Source organism: Falco cherrug, chromosome 14 (genome assembly GCF_023634085.1).
Source record: "Falco cherrug isolate bFalChe1 chromosome 14, bFalChe1.pri, whole genome shotgun sequence".
Taxonomy (NCBI): domain Eukaryota; kingdom Metazoa; phylum Chordata; class Aves; order Falconiformes; family Falconidae; genus Falco; species Falco cherrug.
In genome coordinates this window covers 1,364,453-1,386,827 of record NC_073710.1, presented here as the reverse complement: position 1 = coordinate 1,386,827, position 22,375 = coordinate 1,364,453, and the positions used below count along the sequence as shown (strand labels likewise).

Genomic DNA, 22,375 nt, shown 5'->3' with positions numbered 1-22,375 from the left:
GCGCTGTCCGTCGGCCGAAGGCCCGCCCCCCGCCCCGCTCAGCGGCGGGATAGGCCGCGCTCCACACGGCCGGAGAAGCCGCTGCGGGCGCCGCCATTTTCGGAGCCGCCGCCCTTGCGCCTGCGTCGGCCGGGAGCGAGCGGCCGCCGCGGGAGCGCGGCTGGCGGGAGGATGCGCGGGGGGTGAGGCGGGGCGGTGGCGGCTCCCTCCGCCGGCCGGCGGCAGGTAAGGGCAGCTCGAGGCGCTCCTCGGGGCCTCCCGCGGGGCCGCTTAGCGTCGCGGAGGCCGCGGCCCTCTCAGGGGCGCAGGGCCGGGAGGGGCCTGGGTGGTCTCGGCGGGACTCCCTCCGTGCAGACTGGCGCCCTGGGGTGAGGCGAGCGGGGCCTGCCCGGTGCGGCCTCCCGAGGTGCGATGGAGGCTGCCCGGTGCGGCGCGGCGGGGCGGGGCCTGCGCGGTCCAGCCCGGTGAGGTGAGGTGAGGCCCGGCCGTGAGGGTCCCGCGCACACAGAGCCCGAGCCCCGCGCGCCCGGCCACCGAGGAGCCCCCCCGGGCCGTGCTAGAGGCGACCCCGGGGGTGGCGTGAGGGCCGGTCTGGCTTCCACGGTTTTCCAGCTGCCGCCGCCGCTGAGCTGGGTGGTGCTCGGCGTGCCAAAGGGGCCGTTGCCGTTGTGGGTCTCGACCGGGAAGGATGGAGCGAAGGTGGCGGTGGCCTGAGGCGTGGTGACGGTTCCTCAGGGCTTTGGACTCGTGGATTGTCACACAACCTGCCTGCACTGAATTAAAATAAAAGCACATTTAGTAAAGAAAGCGCGTCAATCTCTGACTTCAACACACGAGCAACGTGCATGCGAAGCATTACCTGCAGAGCAGAGGTAGCTGTGTGCCAGAAGGCTCGATGAATGGTTTGGCAGGAAGAAATGACCTCGCGTGGGAGGTGACCTCCAGCTTCTCAGGTCGGTTGGGTAAAGTTCCCTCAGCTCTGTTCATGCTGGCAGAAGAGACCTTGCTGGCTTTTGGAGTGATGCCTACGGCCTGCATCAGCGTTTCTGTCACCTCTGCTGGGGTCGTTGTAGAACTGACAGTTCTGAGGCTGCATCTCTTTTCACAGGAGGTCTCTGCAGTGTGTTATGTCACAGGTATAAGTCCTTCTGCAGAGTGACAATCTGAGTAGTGCCTGTGTAGGTTTTGTCAAAGATTCTCATGCGTCCCAAAGATCCGTGAGGATGTTGCAACCAGTAACAACTTTTATTACTTGTACAGCCCTTGTTATTTGTATTTGTTTTCTTTTCAAACTCAGTAGCAATGACCAACTGGATGAGGACAGTGCCCCTGTTGCTGGTGTGCTCTTCTTCCATACGCCTCACGTTTCTGGGAACCAAAATGGAGCCTTTTAGGATGAGTTGGAGAAGCATGAATTGCTTTCTCCTTCTGCAGAGCTGGTGTTACTCTTTCACTATGTTTTGCCGTCTGTAATGGTCCACAATGATTTTGGGCCTCTGTAGTCCTTGGCTGTACTATCTAGTTTTTGAGGGTTATGCTATCTGAACTCCCTGGCTGCTTCATTGTGGAATGCAAATAGATCTTGTAGGAATCATCAGGTTTTTCATTGCTTTAGGTCCCATAAATGCCTGTTGCTACGTCTACCAAAAGACTCAAACAGCTCTGTTCTGTGACTGTAAGATGGAACTTCAGACTCGCCATGAAATTCAGCAAGAATGGAAATGTTTTGTGGCCACTGAAAGTAATGGCAGCTAGCAACAAGATTAAAGAGCTTTAAATGCTTCTATTTGGAAATTTAAGTTCAGAATGGCATTGCAGGCATTGATTATTTCACCTCTCTTAAAAAGGAGATTGATTTGTATCTCCTGATGCCCAAGACACCTCTTTTGGTCTGTTTTTCACCTCCAGGTAAAAGCCCTGCCTTTTGTTTCTGTGGAAGGGTCCTCAGGAAAGTGTTCATTCCAGTGTTTGATCACCAGAGATATCAATGCATGAGGATTTTAATTTCTGAAAGATTGGTTTATGGAAGGCTTTTCATGGTTTACTCAACTAATTCAGTGAGGATTGTTTGAAGGTTTGAGGCTTGCTGGATCCTAGAGTAAACATGTAGAAATTGTACCTGATTTTTAGCTGGTGTTGGTCACAGTTTCAGATGTTTCTATCTCTGAGCTATTTCCATGCTCTGCTGGATGGAGTTTTTGCTAGTTTTTAAGCTCAGCTACTTGTCATGCTAGATGAGACTTCTGCGTATTTGGCGACCCTCAGTAGATTCCTTGAACGTGTATAGTTTCCCTTTTGACTCCTTGTAAGTGGCTAATGTCGTGTCCTGTGGCAAGGCATTTCAGTTTACCAGTCTGATGCAAGAACCACCACCTTCAGATTGTTTTGATCCTGCCTTCTCTGGGCACCATTTGATTTGCTCTTGTATTGTGAGACACAGTGAAAAATTGTTTTTTCTCCATCCTAAGCCACTTCTCACTTTATTATCTTCTGTGATGTCTTTTCCAAACTTGGGAATCTTTGTTTGCTTAGGTCTTCCTTGTGTAGAAGATGTTGTATGCTTTTGATCGCCTTTGTCTGCATCACTTCCAGCTCTACTTTCCTGTCTGCCCTCAGATGAGAAGTATCAGAAATGCATGTAGAGCTCCAGAGAACGGTGCTCTGGGGGCTTCCATGGTGGCACAGTGCTGTTCTTTTGAGGTCTCTGTTAGTTCTTTGTAGACTGTTAATTACAGCTGCCTCTTTCCTCAGCTGTGGCCTCGTTCTGATAACTGGGTTTTTAGATTGCTTCCTCGAGGTGGCCTACACTGGGACGTCTCCTCTACCAGCACTTGAGTGCATCTGCAAGGTCTATGTGCGGGAGGGTGGGATACCACTGTGTACCCCTTTTCAAAAGCTCTTGTTCAACCTCCCATCAACAGCTCTTTCAGCATTTACTCTAGTTCTGCTTGCACCACATACACTCTGTGACTTGCCCTGTGCAACAACTGTTTTCACTGCCCTTCAACACCCCCATCCGTCCCACTGTGACTGTCCTGAGAAACCAGGACTTCCCAGTTGGTGAAAGACTGGAGAGGGAATAAGGGACTGTGGGTGGCCCTCGGGTGAGGGGAGAGAAACATGCCCTCTGGGCAGCGCCACTCTGCAGGGCCTGCTGGCTGCAGTGTTTGTAGGTTCTTGAGCCCTGCTGGGCCACATAACTGTGCAAGCCACATCTTCATATCCTGAGAGTGTGGCTGCTTTGCTATGAGCAGTTACTGAGGATGGGTTGGCTACTTGATTTGTTGTGGTAGTAGCAAGCTGGTGCCCTTAAGGTCCTGTATCATCAGGAGTTGGTCTCCATGGCAGTAAATCACTAGCTTTTGTGGGTTGTGGCAACACCTTGTGTTTTGGGAATAAGTGAGGCTAAAAATAATTCCTCCTGAGTGGGGTTTTTAAGAGGAAGTTGGATAGGAAACAGAAGAAAGTAAAACTTAAAATGAGCAAGTGTTACAGAAATCAGCTTATTTGCGTAGCAGAAGTCCCCCTCTGCATGTGCTACAGTGTGCTCGTACTAGCATTTTCAAAGGATTCAAGCTTTTCTGAATTTTTGTCATGTGTAATTTTGATGTTGTTGAGCACATCTGTGCAATCTGGTGCAAGCAGGCACACACCTTGTCTCTATTCCATCTTGCTTAGTTTGTGTCTCTTCAGAAGAAGACGATGCTCTTTTTAGTGCAAGCATTTTTTCTTACTGCAGCCTATAAACTGCCAGATACGGATGTGTGGGGACTTCAACAGTTACACTTACTGTCCATCGGTTGCAAGATTTTATTTTTGTTTGCATCACCTACAGAAAGCAAGCCTTGAATACAAGCCATCCTTCCTGCCAATAAATTACCCTTTTATGTAGAATAGTAAATATTTTCCAAGATTCTTTTAATACCATCGTTATTGGATTGTTCTGGTAAACGTTGGATAAAAAGTTAATTCAAATTAACTTTGTTTGTCCTGATAAAGAAAGGCAATGACTGTATCGCTGCAAACCTAACATCACATAGAATAATGAAAAAACATACTGAATTAATTCGGTAAATATTTCCTAAGGTGTTTTATAGCATCTGTAAGCATTTGTGTGTTTTGCAAAATAAATATTCACAAGTGCTGCCATTTCCCTAGTTTAGTGTCTACTACAAAAATACCTAGAAGGTCAGTCAGGGTTGCAGTTTTGTTATGCTGGTCAGTCTAAGCACCCCTAGACTAAAAAAACCTGCTGATTACACAGAAGGCATTTGCACTGTGGGTAGTTTGACTTTCATGCTGATACTTACTTCCCAGTGCTGTGTCAGGATTTGCTTTCACACATTGTAACAGCAGGAGTATTTTAGGATGGGGAGATGAGTAACTGTCTCCTTTCAAACAGATGGTGGTTCTTGTTGCTTGTGGGACTTTTTTCCCCAAGGTATTGATCTGGTATTGGTGCCAGTTCTCTCTTTAAACGTGGTCTTATAAACTTCTAAAGAAAACTGAATTTTAAGAAGAAAACTTTCTTCTTAAAAAAAATTAAAAATTCAAAAAGGGTCAGTAGTGGGTGTGGTAGATAAGAATTCAAAAAGGCACAGAACAAAAGCCAGATTGTAAGTTGCTGGGGTGCCACAGGTTGAGGAGACTTCTGACATCTCTCCTTGAAGCTGGCATTAAGGTGAATGCTAAAGGCAGTTTAGCCATTTGTGGCCAGAAGCAGTTCCAAGACAAACTGGCAAGTAGGGATCCGAAGGGATTAATTTACCAGGAAATACTTAACAAAAGTAGTGTGACTTAAACAAATGTTTTTGTCTAGGGAGTATAATTCTGTGCAAACTCCTGCATTCCTGGAGATTAAATGCCATGGGCAGAAGGAGGTATTTTTAACTGTCCTAAGTAAAACTTTTGACTAGCCATAGTGGACACAGAGGAGTGCCCTTTTCCTTTCTGAAAGCGGTTTTCTATGTATTTAAACACTGACATCATCTCTCCTTGTAGCCTTCTCCTCCCCAGGCTAAACAAGCTCAGTGAATCCAGGCTTTCCCCACAGGACATATTTTCTTGATGCTCTCTGGAGCAGCTTCACTGTTTGCCATAAAATTACTAAGCTTCAAGTAGTTGGTTTCAGTTTGTGTATTTAATTTGTAAGAAAGATTTACGTGTCCAAAAGCTTGCCTATTATTTCCAGTTATTTTAGTCGGTCTAGTAAAAGATATTACCTGATCTCACAAGCCTTTATCTCATTTAGAGACTTACATCATCACAACTACAGCAGCTCTGCTTTTACTGCTGGTGCGATAGACTCTCTGTCATGTCCTCTTGAGATTTCCTGTCGCTCCCAGTTTGTGCCTTGCTGCCTCTGGTTTGTCCCAGTGTGTGTGTGTTTTTCTGTATGTGTGTCCTGAGTTTGGAAGCTCAGGAGATGCTCGTGACTTTGTCAAGCTACTTTCTTGCAATTGTTCTGAAAGGAATGTTAGACTTGTCCCTTTGGGGGGGGGTTGGATTTTTCATTAGGATCTTTGAAAATTTTGAATGCCGTTTTGAAGGATAGAAGCTAGCGTTCAGGCTAGATGTGTTTGATATCAAAATACACCTTTTGTTGATACTGATTTGTAACTTTTCATGTTTTAGGAACTGTGGATGGAACAGAAAGCTGAGGAGCCGAACATCTTATTGAATGCCTACATGTAGACCCTGATGCTTGAATGAATGCAGAATGAAAATGCTTCCTGGAGTGGGTGTGTTTGGCACTGGCAGCACCGCCCGGGTACTGGTACCCTTGCTGAGAGCAGAAGGCTTCTCCATTGAAGCGCTTTGGGGGAAGACTGATGAGGAAGCCAAACAGCTGGCAGAGGAAATGAACATCTCCTTCCACACAAGTCGGACTGATGATGTCTTGCTGCACCAGGACGTGGATTTGGTTTGCATCAATATCCCTCCACCACTAACTCGGCAAATTGCTGTGAAGGCTCTAGGTACCTTTTTTCTTTGGAGTGGGACCAAAAATCCATAGCTTGTTGGCAGATTGACATTTGAAGCCAGTACCCCAGTACAATTCTGGTTGCACCAACATGCAGATGTAGTGCTAAAGGTTTTGTGGAATTGGTAGCACCATCTGCAAGAGAGGTTACCTAGATTATTTTTTTTAAAAAAATACTGTTTATAATTGCTTACAGCTTTGCAAATCCTGAACAAATTGGGCTAAAATATCTCATGTCTTCTCCAGACTGAAATTATGGTGGTGGGGAGGTTTTAATAAAAACAAGCTGTTTCAGAGATAAGGGGGTAAAATGTTTTTATGCCCATATAAAAAAAAAAAAAAAACCAAAAACAAAAAACCAACCAAAAAATCAACAGTGACAAAGCCCCCCAAAACCCCAAACAACCTAAGTTGTTTAATTCATTTCAAATCTTCCCATGTTCTTCAATAAGAAACCAAGATTTGCCTGGGGTGGGGGGTTGATCAGCTCTGCTTTCTGTTTTCCCCACAAATAAAAACAAACTTGACTGTTAGAAGCCTTTGAAAAAATGTTTGCATGCACTCGGCAGAATCTTGTGAGTTAGGACCTAAATTCTCTGCAGGTGCTGTTTTCAGCCGAAGTGCTGTGACCCTGGCCACCACCTGGAGCTCTCTTTGGACATCTGTGTCCGTAGCAGGCTGGTATGATCCTGGGTGCAGACTGGCTGGAGAAGTCCTTCCACCTGATGCAGGAGGGCAGATGTTGGAGACAGCAGGAGGAATCCAGCAAGATGGGCTGGGTTGAAGGTTCTGAGACAAAAGGCACGACATCCCAGACTGGTTGGGCAGGGAGATGGGAGCCAGCTGCCTGGGCATCCTGACATTTCTTAATTCTCCAGCATGTGACTTTGTAGTGTTAAATGTCCTCTCACATAGTACAGGGTGGGTGTGAGTTTGCGTCTATTTTGTAAATAACAAGTGTGATAGTCTTACTGTGTTTACAGGAGATCCACATGAGTTAATTTCAGGCTGGGTAATATATCAAACAAACCAGGGTGGTTTGTTGCTCTTGGCCTCTTCCTTCTACAGTAATTTGATTTGGAAGTAAACAACTTCCTGCACAAACATTTGCAGTGCCACTTAGATGTGCAGAGGGAGATTTCGGGCTTCTCCCCCCCACTCCCTCTTTTTTACATTGTTAAATCTGTTTACCTTGAGAGTACTGTCCTTTTGAAATTAAGGTATTCTAATTTTTTAATATTTGAACTGTAAGTTAGAATTAATCTCTTTAAATATGCTAAAAGTCCTTTTAAATGCTTGTTAAGTAATAAGTGTTTCACTAGTTCTCATGGTTTTTTGGTGGTGAAGTGGGCTAAAAGGAGAGAACTGAACCTTTTCTGGCAAGTTATTAACTGAAATGGATTGAGATTCTTTCTTCAAATGCTGAGAACCTGCAAGATGGTGTTATCCAGAGGAGGAAAGGGGGATAAAGGTGGTGCAGAAGTGGAGAGGCAATATGTATGCTTGACTGCAAGTATAGATAAGCGGAAAGCTGAAAAAGGTAGGGAAATGAATGGATGAAACAGCAAAAGGTGGTTTATTCTTCACATCTGTCTGTCTTGAAACGTTCTGATCTGCAAACTGATATAAGCATCTCCGACCCACTGTGGTACTGACTTTGTCTTTCAGCTTTCTAGGTTTGTCGCAATGGTATTTACAGATCCGCTACCAAGTATGTCGTGACATGTTTTAAGCCAGTGCTGGATGGCTTGCTGTCGTTGAGCCTTCTGAAGGAACACAAAGTCAGGGTAGGGCCAAAGATGGCAAGTAAATTTTCTCTGAAAGTTCAGATTGATACAGGGATGTTTATAATTGGAGAGTTATTGACTGTGAATTGTATATAATTGGTGGTTACTGGCAGAGAGATTGGGTTGAAGAAAAGATGTGGTGCAGTGATAATGGTCTTGTGTGTTTTGCTTTGTTGGGGTTGGTTGGTTTTAAAGTGCTTACACTTTTACTTATTTGTATATGTGTTTTATACTTTAAAAATGAGCTTAAATTTTTATTTCTGGCAGAGAGAAGCGAGAGACACCCAGTTTTTCTAGGCAGTGCAATTTCCTTGCCCAAGTTTTACTGACAGACATCCATAAACAAGCCTAGGTGCAACTTTGTCATGATGGGGACAAAGCAGTAGCACTGGATTGAGTTCATGAACCAGACATAACAGATCAAAGCCCAGAGGATAATTCAAATTAAAATAAGTGTAATCTTATGGTTTATCTCCACAACAGGCAAAGCAAGAAGCTATCCTGAAACTTGTGCTGCTTTTGATCTCAGAGCAACTAAATTAATTTCACAAAATGTCTGTGTTGTGGTTCATGTCCCACAGTTAAAATGCATCCACCTTTGCATTAGGTGAGCACAGAGTGGAGTTACCAACTGGAGTGGAATGTAAAGTATGAGATGTTTGTGCATGAGGTGAAGTTCAGCGAGGCAGAGCATGAGAAGTCCTCGGAGTAAAATTTCTTTCGGGATGCTAAAGATAATGCTGCTGCGTGTACTGAGCCCAGCCATCAAATGGATGGTTTGTGGAATGGCTACAGAGGAACCTTTTACTTGTCTCTCTTGGTTCATGGTGGTTGACTACATCATTTAAGGCATCTTTGCAACATAGATTGTTTGGCCTCCTGATTTTGTGGAGTCCCTAAAAACTGTAGCATGTATATGTTAATTATGAAGGAAGGAGTCAGAAAGGTCACTGTCACTGCTTTGTGTTGTGACAAATCCAGATTTCCTGTTCTTGAAACAGGATGAACAAGCGTGCTGTGGCTGCTCTTTGCATACTGTGCTTCCTGTCTCTGTAAAAAGTAGCATGGAGGTCTTTTCAAACCACAGGCAAACAAGAAATGAGATGGAGTGTGTTTTGGAATGAGTCTTCATTCACTGTGAGGCTCCCAAAGCCAACTACATCCAAAACAGCCGGTTATTCAGGGAGACTCCTCAGACATTCCCAACTTCTTATGGTGGACAGAGCAACGGTCTGATATGCTTCAACAGCGGCCAGTTGTACACCTTCCTAGGCGCTATCTCAGGTATCTGACGTTATTCAGGGGAGTAAAGATCTGGGGCTTCAGTTCAATGGCCATACTTATGTGGGACATATTTACCACGTACGTGGTTTGTACCCAGCCTGAGGCATAGAGGACACCCTGGCTCACGTGCATGTTGATTGCAGAGAGAGCCAGCTCTTCAAGGTCTGGGCTGTGCTGCTCCCATCTTTTCATGAACAGTCCCCCTCCTAAGGCCCTGGTGGGTTGCAGGGTCTCTTCTCCTCCCTCCGGCCCGTGCTGGCACCTTCCCTGCCAGGAGGGAGGAGTGGGCTGGGGGGTCCTAGCAGTTGCCGGGGCCTGTGTCCCTCCGCAGCACCTGTGATGGCTCTGAGCAGCATCCACCAGGTAGCATGAGAAAGCAGTGAGTCTTCTGTGCTTGCATTTTACTAACCAGGGCTGTAAAATACTTAACGTATGGCAAGTTTTGGATGTGGCATGGCTAAGCAGCTGCAGGGGAAGCTGATGCCTCAGTGCTGATGGACAGTGTGGATCTGACTAGAGATGTAAAATTCCTTTGGGAGAATTTTTTTTTTTCTGCTGTCCAATAAGTCTCAACTCCACCTGTTTTTTTTTTTTATTACTTCCATAGGATGCAAACATGCTTTAAATCTGGCATTTCATTAAGTGAAGCTATGATTTGGCTGTATTACATTAATGAGAGTCAAAAGACTTCTGTTTAAATGTTCAGTTTATTTACTAAATCAGGAATTGGTTTGAGAATTCTTGGATCCTAGCAGGTACTTTTGTCCCTGAGCACAGGGAGTAGATTAGGTTTGTTTAAGGACTGCTGGCAATGGTGACCTCTTACTCCTTTTTTCACTCCCTCTTAGTGCAACAACCAGTTGAATAGCAGTAGATAGAAGGACTTAAGTGGAGCACTGGTCTGCAGATGCTGATGTGCTCCCTGCAGACAGGGTTCATTCTGAGGTGTGCACAGAGAAGACCATGAGGCATGTTGTTAGGACAGCCTGGAGCTGCTGTCACTACCTCCGAGGTGGGGAATCCCAGCTCCACATCCTTCCTTCCAGGTGTGTAGTGCCTTCTGTAGGGCTTAGTCATCTGTGAGCTGATTTAACCTGCCTGCTTGGAAAGAAAAAGCTTCCTTTCCTAAACTGAGCTCAGCTGGTGAGCTGAACTGGCTCACAGAGGACTCTGAGGAACACCAGAGCCACATGGTAATTCTCATGTCTCCTAGCTGGTGAGGACCTCAACAGAAAATTTTGTAGGAGTGATCTAAGAAAACAATACGGTTAAAAGTTCAGGTTATTCATTATCAAAATAATAGTAACAAGACAAGGGTTTTAAGTTGCTCTGCCTCAGAAGACGGAAGACATGGCCATCACATCAGCAAGGGACCTTGTAGCCATTTCCGACTTGGCCCTTGTCCTTGCTGCACGGCCGTCTCTGTGAGCCTGGGGCAGCTGGGGGGATGTCCCACTGAGGGCAGCAGCAGGGTTATCCCAGAGACTTTCTGGTGTGGTCAGCTCTCCATCCTGGCACCCCAGCGCTTGGCAGCGTGTGCTGAGCTGTTAGAGCGCTGCGCCGACTGCCATCCCAAAGAAAGGCATCAGTCAGCTTCAGCTCTTCAGGTGGCTCAGCCTGCACTGGCAAAAGGAGCGCAGTGCTGACATGAGGCTGCGTGGCAGGCAAGGGCAGCCTGCTGTGACAAACCAGGCTGCAACAGCTGTCCCTGGGTGGCAGGGGTGGTCACCTTTGGCTCAGCCCTCTCTGTTCCCAGTCCCCTGCTGCAGGGACGCAGCCCCTTTTGTGTGGACACTATCGGGCTCCCTGAAGAGCCAGCTTGGGGCAATAACCTGCCAGAAAAAGAGCCAAGATGAATGAATATTTCTGTGTTGGGTTTGTACCCTGAGCCAGGTCCTGTACCGCCAAATACGTGGTGGAGGACGGTGGGGTTGTGCAAGGAGGGGAGCGGCACCAGCAGAGCGCTGACTGCTGAGCTGTACCCTGCGCGTACACGGGTTGAGAGTTGCTTTTATTTTTCACAAACTTTGAGAACTGGATATCTGCTTAGGATGCTGTGAAGGTACTTTTGGTTTTTGTTTGTATTGTAATGTAACCTGGCTTGAGGTAAGTGCATTTAAACAAGGAGGCTGATAAACAGGGCACCAAAGCATCTCAAGATGCTTCAGCTGGCCCTGCACAACATTGAACAGTGTTGTGCCAATCTCAGCAGCAGAGACTGGGGACGAGGGAGTTGGAAATGGTCCCTGGAACAGGGGCTACCACTAGGCAGCCAGGGTGTCCCCAGGGAGTTTGACCTTACCCTCTGTTCATTAAAGCCTCTGTTGACTCGCACCAGTTTAGGGGGTATCTTTGGAAGAGGCCGCTAAAAACTGCAGTCTTGTCGTTTTCTGACTGGATTTTGCTTGTGTGTATTGGAAATGTAGGCTGTGAGTTTTCTCTAGCCGTAGTTGTCCCCTGGCTGAGCTGGGCACAGCACTGTCACTGGAGCTCGCTGGCCCCTGTCCCACTGGGAGGGTTCCTGAAAGGCTTGCTCAGTGCAGCCAGGAGGTGGAGCGCCAAGAGCAAGAACTGCAGCGGGGGATCTGGCTTCCCCTCTCCTTCGAGAGACTGATTTAAGTGCTTGTGCTGGTATCTTTTCATCGGGGAGTCAATTAAAGGAGCAGGGAGCGCAGTCTGCTGCTGGGTAAGAAGCAGCTTTCAGAGGGGTGCCTACCACTGTGTGCAGCAATTCCCACAGTTCTTAGGCAGAAACTGGTGTGACGTGACTGACCTTTCAGGTCTGACATCACCAGTTAACATCTGGAGACCTGTAGGTATGCCCCTGATTGTTACATTGAAAAATATATAGGTAAGTTTTATCGGTCATGTCAGATGTATATGGAAAATTAAAGCTGTGTCGTGAGAAAAGGGAAGATGGCAGAGGAAGAGGAAATACCAACAAAACATAAAACGTAGGATTTTGGTTGAAGCTTGCACTGGGATGCTCTTTTATATTACTTTCTTTCTGCTTTAAAGTTAAAATACGAGTTACTGACTGCCCACATTGATTCAGGCTGAGCACAATATAAAGTGCATCAGTAGGAATAAAAGCGCAGTAGGTCAGCTTGTGAGCGCAGCTCTCATCTGTGTAACTCTTTATCACCTTTGTAGTCTAATTGTACGAGTCAGCTGTATGTGCAGACCAAAATTTTGCTTTCCAATCAGCAATGCTTTTAAAACAATCCACTTAACAAGAATTAGAAATAATGCTTTGGTATTCTGTACACAGACCACTAAGTATCTTCTATGTCCCATTTAAAATAATGAAATTCTCAGTGATGGTGAAATGCAAAGCGTAAATCAGATGTCCCCTTCGCTCACCTCTTCCCTGCAGGGTACATGATGTTTTTTTCCTCTGGCAGTACAGGCATTCAAATAATTTTATAGCTACAACATGCAAATTGTGTCTTGTTTTGATGCCACGTGATGCCATTTGGCCAGTTATCTTTCATGATGTAAAAAATCCTGTCTTTATTTGGAGCCTCTCTCTGTGGGAGTTTGTCAGCTCTGCAACCGGAACATCTTGGAAGCAGCTTTGAGCCTTGCTGCACTTGGCATTCCTATTTTAGTTCCCAGACCTTTGCCTTTGAAATTGCAGCAGGAAAGCCTGACTTTTAAAAACATCACTTCTCGACAACCTTTGGGACATCTGAGCATGTTTTGCTTGTGTGTGCTATTTTTTTTTCTTCCCCATTTGTGCTGCAGGAATAGGGAAGAACGTGATCTGTGAGAAAGCTGCTACCTCTGTGGATGCCTTCAGGATGGTCACAGCTGCCAGGTATTACCCCAAGCTGATGAGCATTGTTGGCAATGTTCTCCGTTTTTTGCCCGCCTTTGTGAAGATGAAGCAGTTGATAGAGGAGCACTATGTGGGCAGCGTGATGATCTGTGACGTACGAGTTTATGGGGGAAGCTTGCTCAGTCACAAGTACAACTGGATCTGTGATGAGCTGATGGGAGGAGGTGGTCTGCATACGATGGGAACCTACATTATCGATCTCTTAACTCACCTCATCAGCAGGAGAGCGGAGAAGGTCCATGGTTTGCTCAAGACTTTTGTGAAGCAGAACACAGCGATAAGCGGGATCCGCCATGTCACTAGTGATGACTTCTGCTTTTTCCAGATGCTAATGAGCGAGGGTGTCTGTTGCACTGTGACTCTCAACTTCAACATGCCTGGATCGTTCATCCACGAAGTCATGATTGTTGGGTCTGCTGGGCGCCTCATAGCTCGTGGCACGGACTTGTATGGGCAGAAGAACACTGCGCTCCAGGAAGAACTACTGTTTACAGACTCTCTGACTGTCAACAAGGGCCTTTTGGATAAGGGGTTTAAAGACATCCCGCTGCTTTACCTAAAAGGAATGGTATACATGGTGCAAGCACTGCGGCAGTCTTTCCAAGACCAGGAAGACCGTCGGACATGGGATCATAAACCTGTTTCTATGGCAGCCTCTTTTGAAGATGGTCTGTACATGCAAAGTGTAGTAGAGGCCATCAAGAAATCCAGCAGGTCAGGGGAGTGGGAGGCTGTGGAGGTGATGACTGAGGAACCAGATGCCAATCAAAACCTCTGTGAGGCGCTTCAGAGAAATAACTTATGAACACTCCTGTTTTGGAAGATAGGGCAATTAACACTTCTGGCTGTAATGTAAAAAAAACCTCCATTTTTAAGATACGTAGATTCTTATTTAATAGCCTTGGTTTCTTGGGTTTTTTAAACATGTAACATGCCATGTTCTGATAGAAACTGTTCTGATTTGTTTAAATGTTTCTGGTTTTGCAAACATTTAATTTTTGTCTTGGAGACTGGTAGGAAAACTTGAATTGCCCTTTGCACTTGCAGTAGCTGAAGTGAAGCATGGGAGCTCTGCCATTGCATGGCTTGGAAATGGGACACAACCCTTGTTGCACAGGTTGCTTATTTTAACAATTTTAACATGAGAGCACGTAGAACAAGATCAGGGAGTATCTGTTGTTCAGATGCCTTTTCCTTCTCTCTTGGAGACTGATTAAGTTTTACTCTGTAAAAATTTATAAAAGAGTTTAGTGATGTAACAGGTCTCTAAACTCCTATAGGACAATAAGTAAAAGGAATGGATTAAAGTTTGTAACATAAGGGTCAGCCTTTTGGCTTCCTGCACGTGGCAAATGTCTTTCAAAGTCATTTAAACTGGTGTTTTATTTAAATGATGCTATGAATTCTGTTGACAGTGTCTTGGCAGGAAAATCTTCAGGAAGTCTGTGATGATTTGTGCTATTCTTTTATATCTGTAGGCATTATTCCCTCTACTCCAGAAGCTGCCTGCACCCAGCAGGTTTTTTCTCTAAGCTCTGTGTCCGTCGGTTGTGTTTACTGCCCGGCAGCACCAGTGCTGTGACTGCGGGGCCACGTTCCCGTTTCTGGGACTGTTCATAGGTGCCTCCCAGGGTCACGGGATTCCCACAGTGTCGTGGGCAATGAAGTTGTACAGCATTAACCTTCTGGGGACCTGAACATGGAAGTAAGGAGGTGTTTCCTACCTCTGGCAGCTCTCTTAACGTGCTGGCGGGGTGATTGTCACACTACATGCATCCTGATAGTTGAGAGAACGGGGACTGAACTGTCATGGGTCAGTCAGCTCTTAAATCTCAAACACTGGACACTGACCCTCTGGCCCTGCCCGTCCTCGTGCCCTCCTGCAGCTTGTGTCCAGTGGAGAGATTGGTTGGCAGATGGTGGGTGGAAGTTCCTTCCACCTGAGAAACGTTTCTCTCTGAGGCAGGTATGTGGAAGGAGGAGTCCAGTTTTACTACATTTATTTTGTGTACTTGAAAGTTTTTTTTAATGTATTTCCCACTAAACTGTAACCCTGTGTATTTATACATATTAACATGCCAACTGCTGTTTCATAAGCTGGTCCTTCCTGAAAAGGAACTTGTTTTCTACAGAAATAAAATGTTGTGTTTGTTGAGGGAAATTATGCAGCTGCGTGCTTGTGTTTGATCTGGTCAAGCTAAAACCATCTTCATAAGTGTGAACAGGAGACTTGCAGCTGGGGCTCAGGACCTGTGGGGTCCTTCCCTACTTTTGTGCTCTTTTGTTGCCAGCTGAGTAGCTCGGGGGTGGGAGAAGCTGTGTGATACCTGGCGATAGAGCTCTGTGCTATCTCAGCAAGTGTCATCTGTTTATCACCAAGGGAAAGACCCACCAGAAAACCTATTTCCCACCTCTTTGCTCTTTCCCTCCGACTACAGCTGCTGAATAGCTGGTTTTGGAGATCCTCTTGCCTACCTTGGACTCACAGTGTTAACTTTTGTGATTAGCAGGCTCTTTGTTTTCCTGCCTGACTCATTGTAGAAACTACTGGAAGACCAACTAAGAAGCAAAGCCCTCGCAGTATTGATGGGCCCACTTTCTTTGCTTACTGTGTAAATTGGGCATTTACCTTCAGGTATTTACTTTCAAAGCGCTAGAACTCTTAACAGAGAGAAGTCTGCTGACATGCTGTCTGAAAGGGCAGGAGCGTGGCTGCTCCTGTGCTCTGTGTGGTCTCATCTCTGCTGTGAGCTGGATGAAGGAAGCAAATGCTTGAGATGCGTCCACTGTTCCCAGGTGCAGCAGTGAAAGCTGCATCTCTGCAAACCTTCCTTTGCAGGTGGAGGGTGGGTGTTCCTGCGACAGCTCTGGGCATCTAACCTGTGTGCTGTGTGGAGCAGGTGAGAGAATGTCTCCTGAGCTCACCTGGAAGTTTCTGCCTGTGTTCAGACAGAACAGCTCTGGCTTCTTTCATGCCACTTTTGGATGTGTTGTGAAACTGTCCTCCTTGGACTAGCAGCTTTCCTTTGTGCCTTTGTCAGTGTGTCTGTACCAGGCAGAAAATCCTAAAGTACAGCTCCTTCTGCACAAGAAGGAAGCACCAAACATCCCCAGGTGATCCCAGTAAAGGAAGGAGGGTGCCAAGACTGTGGAGATGTGACTGCAGAATTGTGCAGAGGGGTGAAATGGGCCTCTTGTAGGCTGGCTAAGCCTCCAGCTGGCCTGCACCGGCAGGGGGATGGTGGCCAAGGGAGCAGTCCTTTGGGCGAGGCAGTGCCTGTTGTGAAACCTCGACTCCCCCACGCAACCCCCGGCTGTCTAGCAGAGGTGGTGGAAGCACCGGCTGGTTAGCGCTGCTCAAGAGGGGGACTGACCAGGCTCTGCCTGCTGGACTGAAAGGCAGCGCCACACCATCCCCTCCTGCGTCCCCTGCGCAGGGTGATCTGCGGCAGCTGGTCCCCATCTTCCTGCTTCTCACACACGAGGAAGGAATGGCAACACATGCATTGTAAGACCAAGTGACACACAGCTTTTATTTTACGATGAAAAATTGCTCTTCCCTCGCCCCCTCCCTTTTATTTTTTTTCTTTTCCCAAGGCAAATCTGGTTTTCTGCAACCAGGGAAGAAAACCAGTAAGCCCGCAGCTGTTTGTATGGGTGAGGGGATGATCACCACCCTGCAGGTTGGGCAGTAGCCAAATGGGCAGCAGAAAGCTGCGTGGCTATTCATCCTGAGGAAAGAGCAGTGTCATGAGGTGATCTGCCTGTGCAAACAGCCTATCGATATCAATCTCCATGCATTCATCACCTTCCTCTGGGGCTGGCATCTCCAGAGCGCTGCTGGCCCAGGTGTCTGCAAGGGGAGTGAGTGCATCAACAGTTCAGCCAGCTCCTCAGAGACAGGCTGAGTATTCGCACCAGCAGGATGTCAGGTCCCAGCACCATGGGCGGGATGGCCACTCTGGGTCTCCAGCCTGGCCTCCTGCTTGGAGCAGGCCTGTCACCAGCTCCAGCTCAGGCTGGCCGTGGCTTTGGCCCACCATGTCTTGGAAAAGAGCTCTGGAACCCGGGGACTGTAGGAGTCACAACTGAAGAGTGCAGTCCTAGGGGAAAAGGTCCTACTCTGTTCAGCTGGGCCACCTAAGAGCTTCAAGAGAAAACCTAAGGGCAGAGCTGCTGCAAATGGTGACCCAGAGACATCCAAGCTGCTTCTCTAATAGCTGGGGGCAAGGGCAGAAGAAACACGATAAGGTGACAAAACCTGCACAGGCAAGGGCAAAGCCTTTGTTTCTGGGGGTCAAGCTATGGGGACCTGCAGGTCGCTGGCGGGATGAGGCCTGGGGAATATGGGGGCTGGGTAAACCTTGCTGGAGCTCACCCTCTGGCTGTGGAGCAGCTGTTCCCCCAGGGGTTGCAGGGCTTGGCTGTGCCAGCTCTGGGACTTCATCCTCTCCTGCTGACGGGTGCATCAGCTCTGGCACGTCGAAGTTGATATACGAGGGTCGCTTGCGGCGCCGTTGTTCTGGAGAGGTACAAGAAGAGCCCGATGCTGACAACCCCTTCCCTGCCAGGGCTTTGCTCATGGGCTGCAGCAGCCCTGGGAGGAGAGGAAGAGCAGCACCCCTGTGAGGAGGGGAACGGTGCCTTTGAGCTGAGGCCGCCTGGTAGGATAAAGGTCAGGGATACACGGCCACATCCCAGAGACAGAACAGCAGCTGGAGGGAAGAGCCAGGGCGAGCCTTCCTGGGAACCACAGTGCCCAGCTGAAAACTCACTAATGGCAAAGCCCCCATTGTCACCTGACCCGCGGGGAGGCTGCCAGGTCTGGGAGAAGCAGAAGGGCTGGGGACCACCCTGTTGTACTGTGGATCCAGCCTCAGACCAGCATCATTCCTGAGACAAGTCAGCTAAGGCACACACACCATGCCAGCCCAGCCCAGCTTGCGTGGCTCAGCCACCAGCGGTGCTCACCTGGCATGTCCGGGGACATGGCTTCTCTGGAGACATGTTTTGTTTTCTGCCTTGCCTTCCGCTGCTTGGTGGAGGGGCCAGCATCACCTCCAAGGCTGCCCGGCCCCTTGGCGGTGGGACGCGCCCTCTGGAAATCAGGGTGCCGCAACAGGAGCACTTGCACGTTGGCCCTGTGGGACAGACACGGGCTGCGGGGCATGGCCAGCTCAGGGTCCGGCTGCAGTGGGACACGGAGCCCTGCGGCACCTCGGTGGGGGGTGCTCCATGCCCTGGCACAGGAGCCGTGTCCGAGGCTGGCCGGCGCCTGGCTGCTCCTGCCCTGTCCGTGCTGGCTCAGCTCCCTGGCTGGACTTGGACGTGGCTGCTGGTTGCTGACTGTGGCTGACGGATGGCTCCAGGCTACTCACTGCCACAGGTGCTGTTTCCCTTTCTGCTGTGAGCCCCCAGCTCTTTGGGCTTCTCCCTTCCCACACTTCTCCGGTTTATCTGCTCTTTTAAACTCCAAACAGCTCTCAACATTACTACAAACTGAGCTCCTCGATTCTCAACAAAATAAAAACCAAATCAGAATGATATCCAGCCAGAAATCCTCAATACTAATAACTCCCATCCCATGCTCATCCCTTTTTCCCAACCTTGTTCCACCTTTGTGCAACGCAGCCCACCCAGGGCAGACGCAGACCTCACACAGTGAGCCCGGCAGTGCTGCCGCACGTCGGCTCCTAAAGGAGACGTGGTGACTTACTTTGCCTTACTGAGTTTGAAACCATAGGCTAGCATCCAGGCCTTCAGCGCCGCGACACAGCTGAGATCCGCCAGCTCCGGGAAGAGCTCTTTGCTCTTCGACATCTCCTCCTCGTACAGCTCAGCATGGACACGGACGCCTCGGCCATCCTTGGACCACTGCAGCAGACATGGAGGACAGCGCTGACAAGCGATGTTCCTGTCCTGCCAGTCCCTGCACCTGCTTTCCTTGGGCCCTGGTGTGGACGGCCCTGTCATTGTGGCTTGGACCCTCTGCTGGCCACTGGTAACCACCCGGATTTAGGGTTTTACACCCAATGTGGCCCCAAGTTCATGGAGGTGAGTCCGGCTGGCTGGTGACTGGGAGAAACGGTGTTGCTGCAGTGGCTGGAACTGCAGGGCTAGGTGGCCACACAAGTCCTGCTGGCCCTCCCGGGGCAATGGCTGCCACCTTGAGCCCCCACCCCCTCACCCACAGTGGCACCACCAGGCCCCAGACAGCAGCTGGGAACACCCTTGAGCATCCCACCAGGGCAGAAAATAGCTCTACAAGGAGCTGGCTGGCAATTACTCAGCTGCCATTTCATGCAGCTTAACCAGAAACTCACAGATAACTATTTGGGGTCATTTACTCCAAGTTTCAGAAAGACTTGGGAGTAACATCATGCTTTTTGTTTCTGGGGAGCAGATCCTGCCCCAGGGATATCCACCCTCTGCAGAAAGGAGCTTTTCCCGTTCCTTTCCCCTCCCCAAATTTTGGCACGCATCTGGGCCCCCTGTTCTCGCACAGGGGCAAGTGCTGTGCTTGTGGCACCTGGGAGCAAGGCCCGTGCTCATCACTACTCCCACATCCGACACAGCATCGACCTTCACCTCCAGAGCTTTGATGTCTGGGCTCTCCAGGGCTGCAGACAGCTGAGCAAGGATGTGCCCAGGCTCGTGGCCACCATGCTGTCCCTCCTCGGGGCTCCCCACCAGGGCAGGAGGCTCCGGCACCAGGGCTGACATGACAGATGCTCTAGGCTGCTGCTGGGGGCTGTGTGCAGGCCAACGTCTCCATGAGCGTTTGGTTTGGCATGGCCGCTCACCCCCATGTGCGGTGCTTGGCCCGGCCGGGCCACGGCGAGCCCCCACTACAGAGACACGGGCACTGGCTGCCTCTCCCTACAGAGCTGCCGGGGTGGGGGGTGGGGGTCGTCGTCCCACCACCCCCTCCCCACCCCTCACCCCCAGCCCTGGGTCTGGGCAGCGGGTTTGGAAGGGCTGAGCTCTACCCAGCACAAGACAAAGCAGCGAGCCCGAGGAGCTCTGCTGATACACCTGGGGATGCAGGGAGGGGAAAAGGCCAGCACATGGGGTGCTGCAGATCCCCACCCCACCCTGAGCTGCCAGAAGGCCCCAACCTCCCCAGCACACCTTGCAGCTCTGCCTTGGACCTCCTTCAAGCCACCCGTCAGCACCCAGCCCCTGCCCAAAGCCCTGCCGTTGCTCCCCTGCTGCTGAGGCGATGGTTGGCCCTTAAACGGGCGCCCGCAACCGACTTCAGCGGTGCCACTGCCCAACCGCAACCGCGAGAGGCTGCGGGCATCTTACCCGCCCCGAACGCCTCACCTCTGGCCTCACACGTGCTGCCTGCCCTTTCCAGCCAGCAAACCTCGGGCAGAGCAGCCCTGCGCCCGGCAGGCAGCGCGGGCCGGGCTGGCACAGGCCACCGAAAGCCGCAAAAGCCACACAAGAGGTGCGGTAAGAGGATGAGCAGTGTCACTTCGAGGTGTGAATCTTGCATCAATGTATGGACATATCTCAAATCAGAAAGAAGTATGCATTGTTCTAGGAAGTATTGACTTAAAAAAAGACACTTAATAGAAATAAAAGCTTAATATGGTCTTGGTGTATTAACAAGGGCATAATACTGGGAGGCAGGAAAGAAGTGATGTGTGAAAGGAGTAAGAGTTGCAAAACCAATCTGAGTGATAGTGGGCATCTGACATTGAATTAAGATTGGTTTAATCCAGATTTTTTGCAATTTATGCCTGCAGGGAAATTCTGATTCCGTGATAAATAAGGCTGGAAAAAAGGGGCTGGATAGGCTCATTTTCCAGTTGGCCTGGTCCATATGGGAGTTTTAGGAAAAAATGACAATACTGTTTACGAAGAAACTGAAATAATCAAATATATTTCAAAAGGTAATATCTTGCACTACTTACCAGCAGAGAAAACTTAATGGAAATGACAAATCATGTTTCTTAAGTTTAATGGTATTTTTACAAGTACCTTCAGAAAAAACATCCATATATCTCCTAGGAGACTGTTTCTTCAGACAGCCATACAGGTTTTGTTCAGCCTATGAAGCATTCCGTAGGAAAATAAATAATTTTTATTATTTTAATAATAAATATATTTTTATTTTTATATATAATAAATAATAAATATATAAAATAATACAAAATATTTCCATAGGAAAATAAGGGTCCTCCCCACCGCTCCCCTTAAGCCTGCTCCAGGCTCAGCTCTGGGGATGGGTTTGAAGGCGCCAGTTGGGCAGGAGATTGTAGAAGACCGTTAACCCTCTGTGAAGGCAACGGGTCCCCGCATCGGCGCTCCTGCGTGAGAAGGGAGGCTGAGAAAATACGGAGGGCCCAGGGGATGCTCCCTGGCCCCTGGGGATGCAGTCAAGCCGGGCCAATGGGGCTGGCTGTGGTGGTGACAGATGTCCAGGGCTGCTAGGGACGCTGCAGCCCTGGGAGGGGTCACCAGGAGGTGGGAGGTCTCCATCCTCAGGGACAGCAGGGCTCCCCGGGATGTGGCTGTGGCCATCCCAGCCTGGCACTGGTGACAGCCCTGCTCCGATGGGAACAAGGGACCCCTGTGGTCCTGATAGAAGGCTTAGAAATAACTAGATTAATAGGATACGGAAAACTTAGAATAATTAAAACTCTCTTTGTTTTACAAAGAGGAGCTTCACGGTATGACTTTGCAAATTAGGCCCGGTCCTGGGGCCCTTTGTACTGATAAGATGGAGCTGGGATGCTCGCGTGCTGACAAGAAGACACTGGTATGCGAACACCTGTGCCTTGAGATAGGAAAACCGGATCTGTCCTGGTTTATGGTTTGGAAGAAACTGGAGACAAGGACCCCCACGACCATCACCAGGAGACAAGCACAGATGGGAGGAAACTTATGTTAATGACTTCTCTTCTCGGTAAACCCAACCTATTCTCAGGCATCTATTGAATATGTATGAATGTATACTTTAAATCACACGTGCACAGAGATGTCGGGGCAGCAGGTGCTTTTGGAATTGTCCACCCTGATGCCCACTGGTGAATTAAACATACCTGCTTTATAACCTATCCTGAGTTATAAAGTTTAATTCCGCACATCGGTCCCCTCCTCACAAACGCTGCTGCGGGGTTTGTGATGACCCACACCAAATCCCACCCCTCAAGCCAGCAGCCTGGAAAATGCCAGGATTTTGTTTGACTTTTGCACCCTGGAGCGTTTAGGAGGGGCTGACTGTGAGCGGAGAGGTGGCCTCTGTCTTCGTGGTACCATGGTGCGAGAAACATGCCCGCGCACAGCTCCTTTCTAAACACCACGGCATTTTATAGCCTGGAGAGAGTGATGAGGCAATGCAGGGGCTGCTGCAGGAGGCGAGGGCTGGCCCCGGCAGCTCTATCTCCTCCGCTCAGCAATAAATGCCCCGGTATTTGTTTAACCACCCAGGTCCAAAGCCACGGCAGCGAGATGCACTGTCCTGCGGGA

At 48.9% G+C, this 22,375-nt stretch overlaps 1 protein-coding gene across 4 annotated transcripts; it reads left to right on the top strand.

Moving 5' to 3' along the window:
• Nucleotides 1–67: 67 nt before the first annotated feature.
• Nucleotides 68–15,056, top strand: GFOD2 (glucose-fructose oxidoreductase domain containing 2). Of its 4 annotated transcripts, XM_055726493.1 has the most exons (3): nucleotides 68–225; nucleotides 5,635–5,978; nucleotides 12,802–15,056. In XM_055726493.1, the coding sequence occupies exons 2-3, from the start codon at nucleotides 5,720–5,722 to the stop codon at nucleotides 13,698–13,700; spliced, it is 1,158 nt and encodes a 385-aa protein (XP_055582468.1). In that variant the 5' UTR covers nucleotides 68–225; nucleotides 5,635–5,719; the 3' UTR covers nucleotides 13,701–15,056. The 4 variants fall into 4 exon arrangements, with proteins under 4 accessions (XP_055582468.1, XP_014141835.1, XP_027671910.1 ...); XM_014286360.3 differs by lacking the exons at nucleotides 68–225; nucleotides 5,635–5,978 and adding an exon at nucleotides 6,745–6,904; XM_027816109.2 differs by lacking the exons at nucleotides 68–225; nucleotides 5,635–5,978 and adding an exon at nucleotides 6,763–7,770.
• The last annotated feature ends 7,319 nt before the right edge of the window (nucleotides 15,057–22,375 follow it).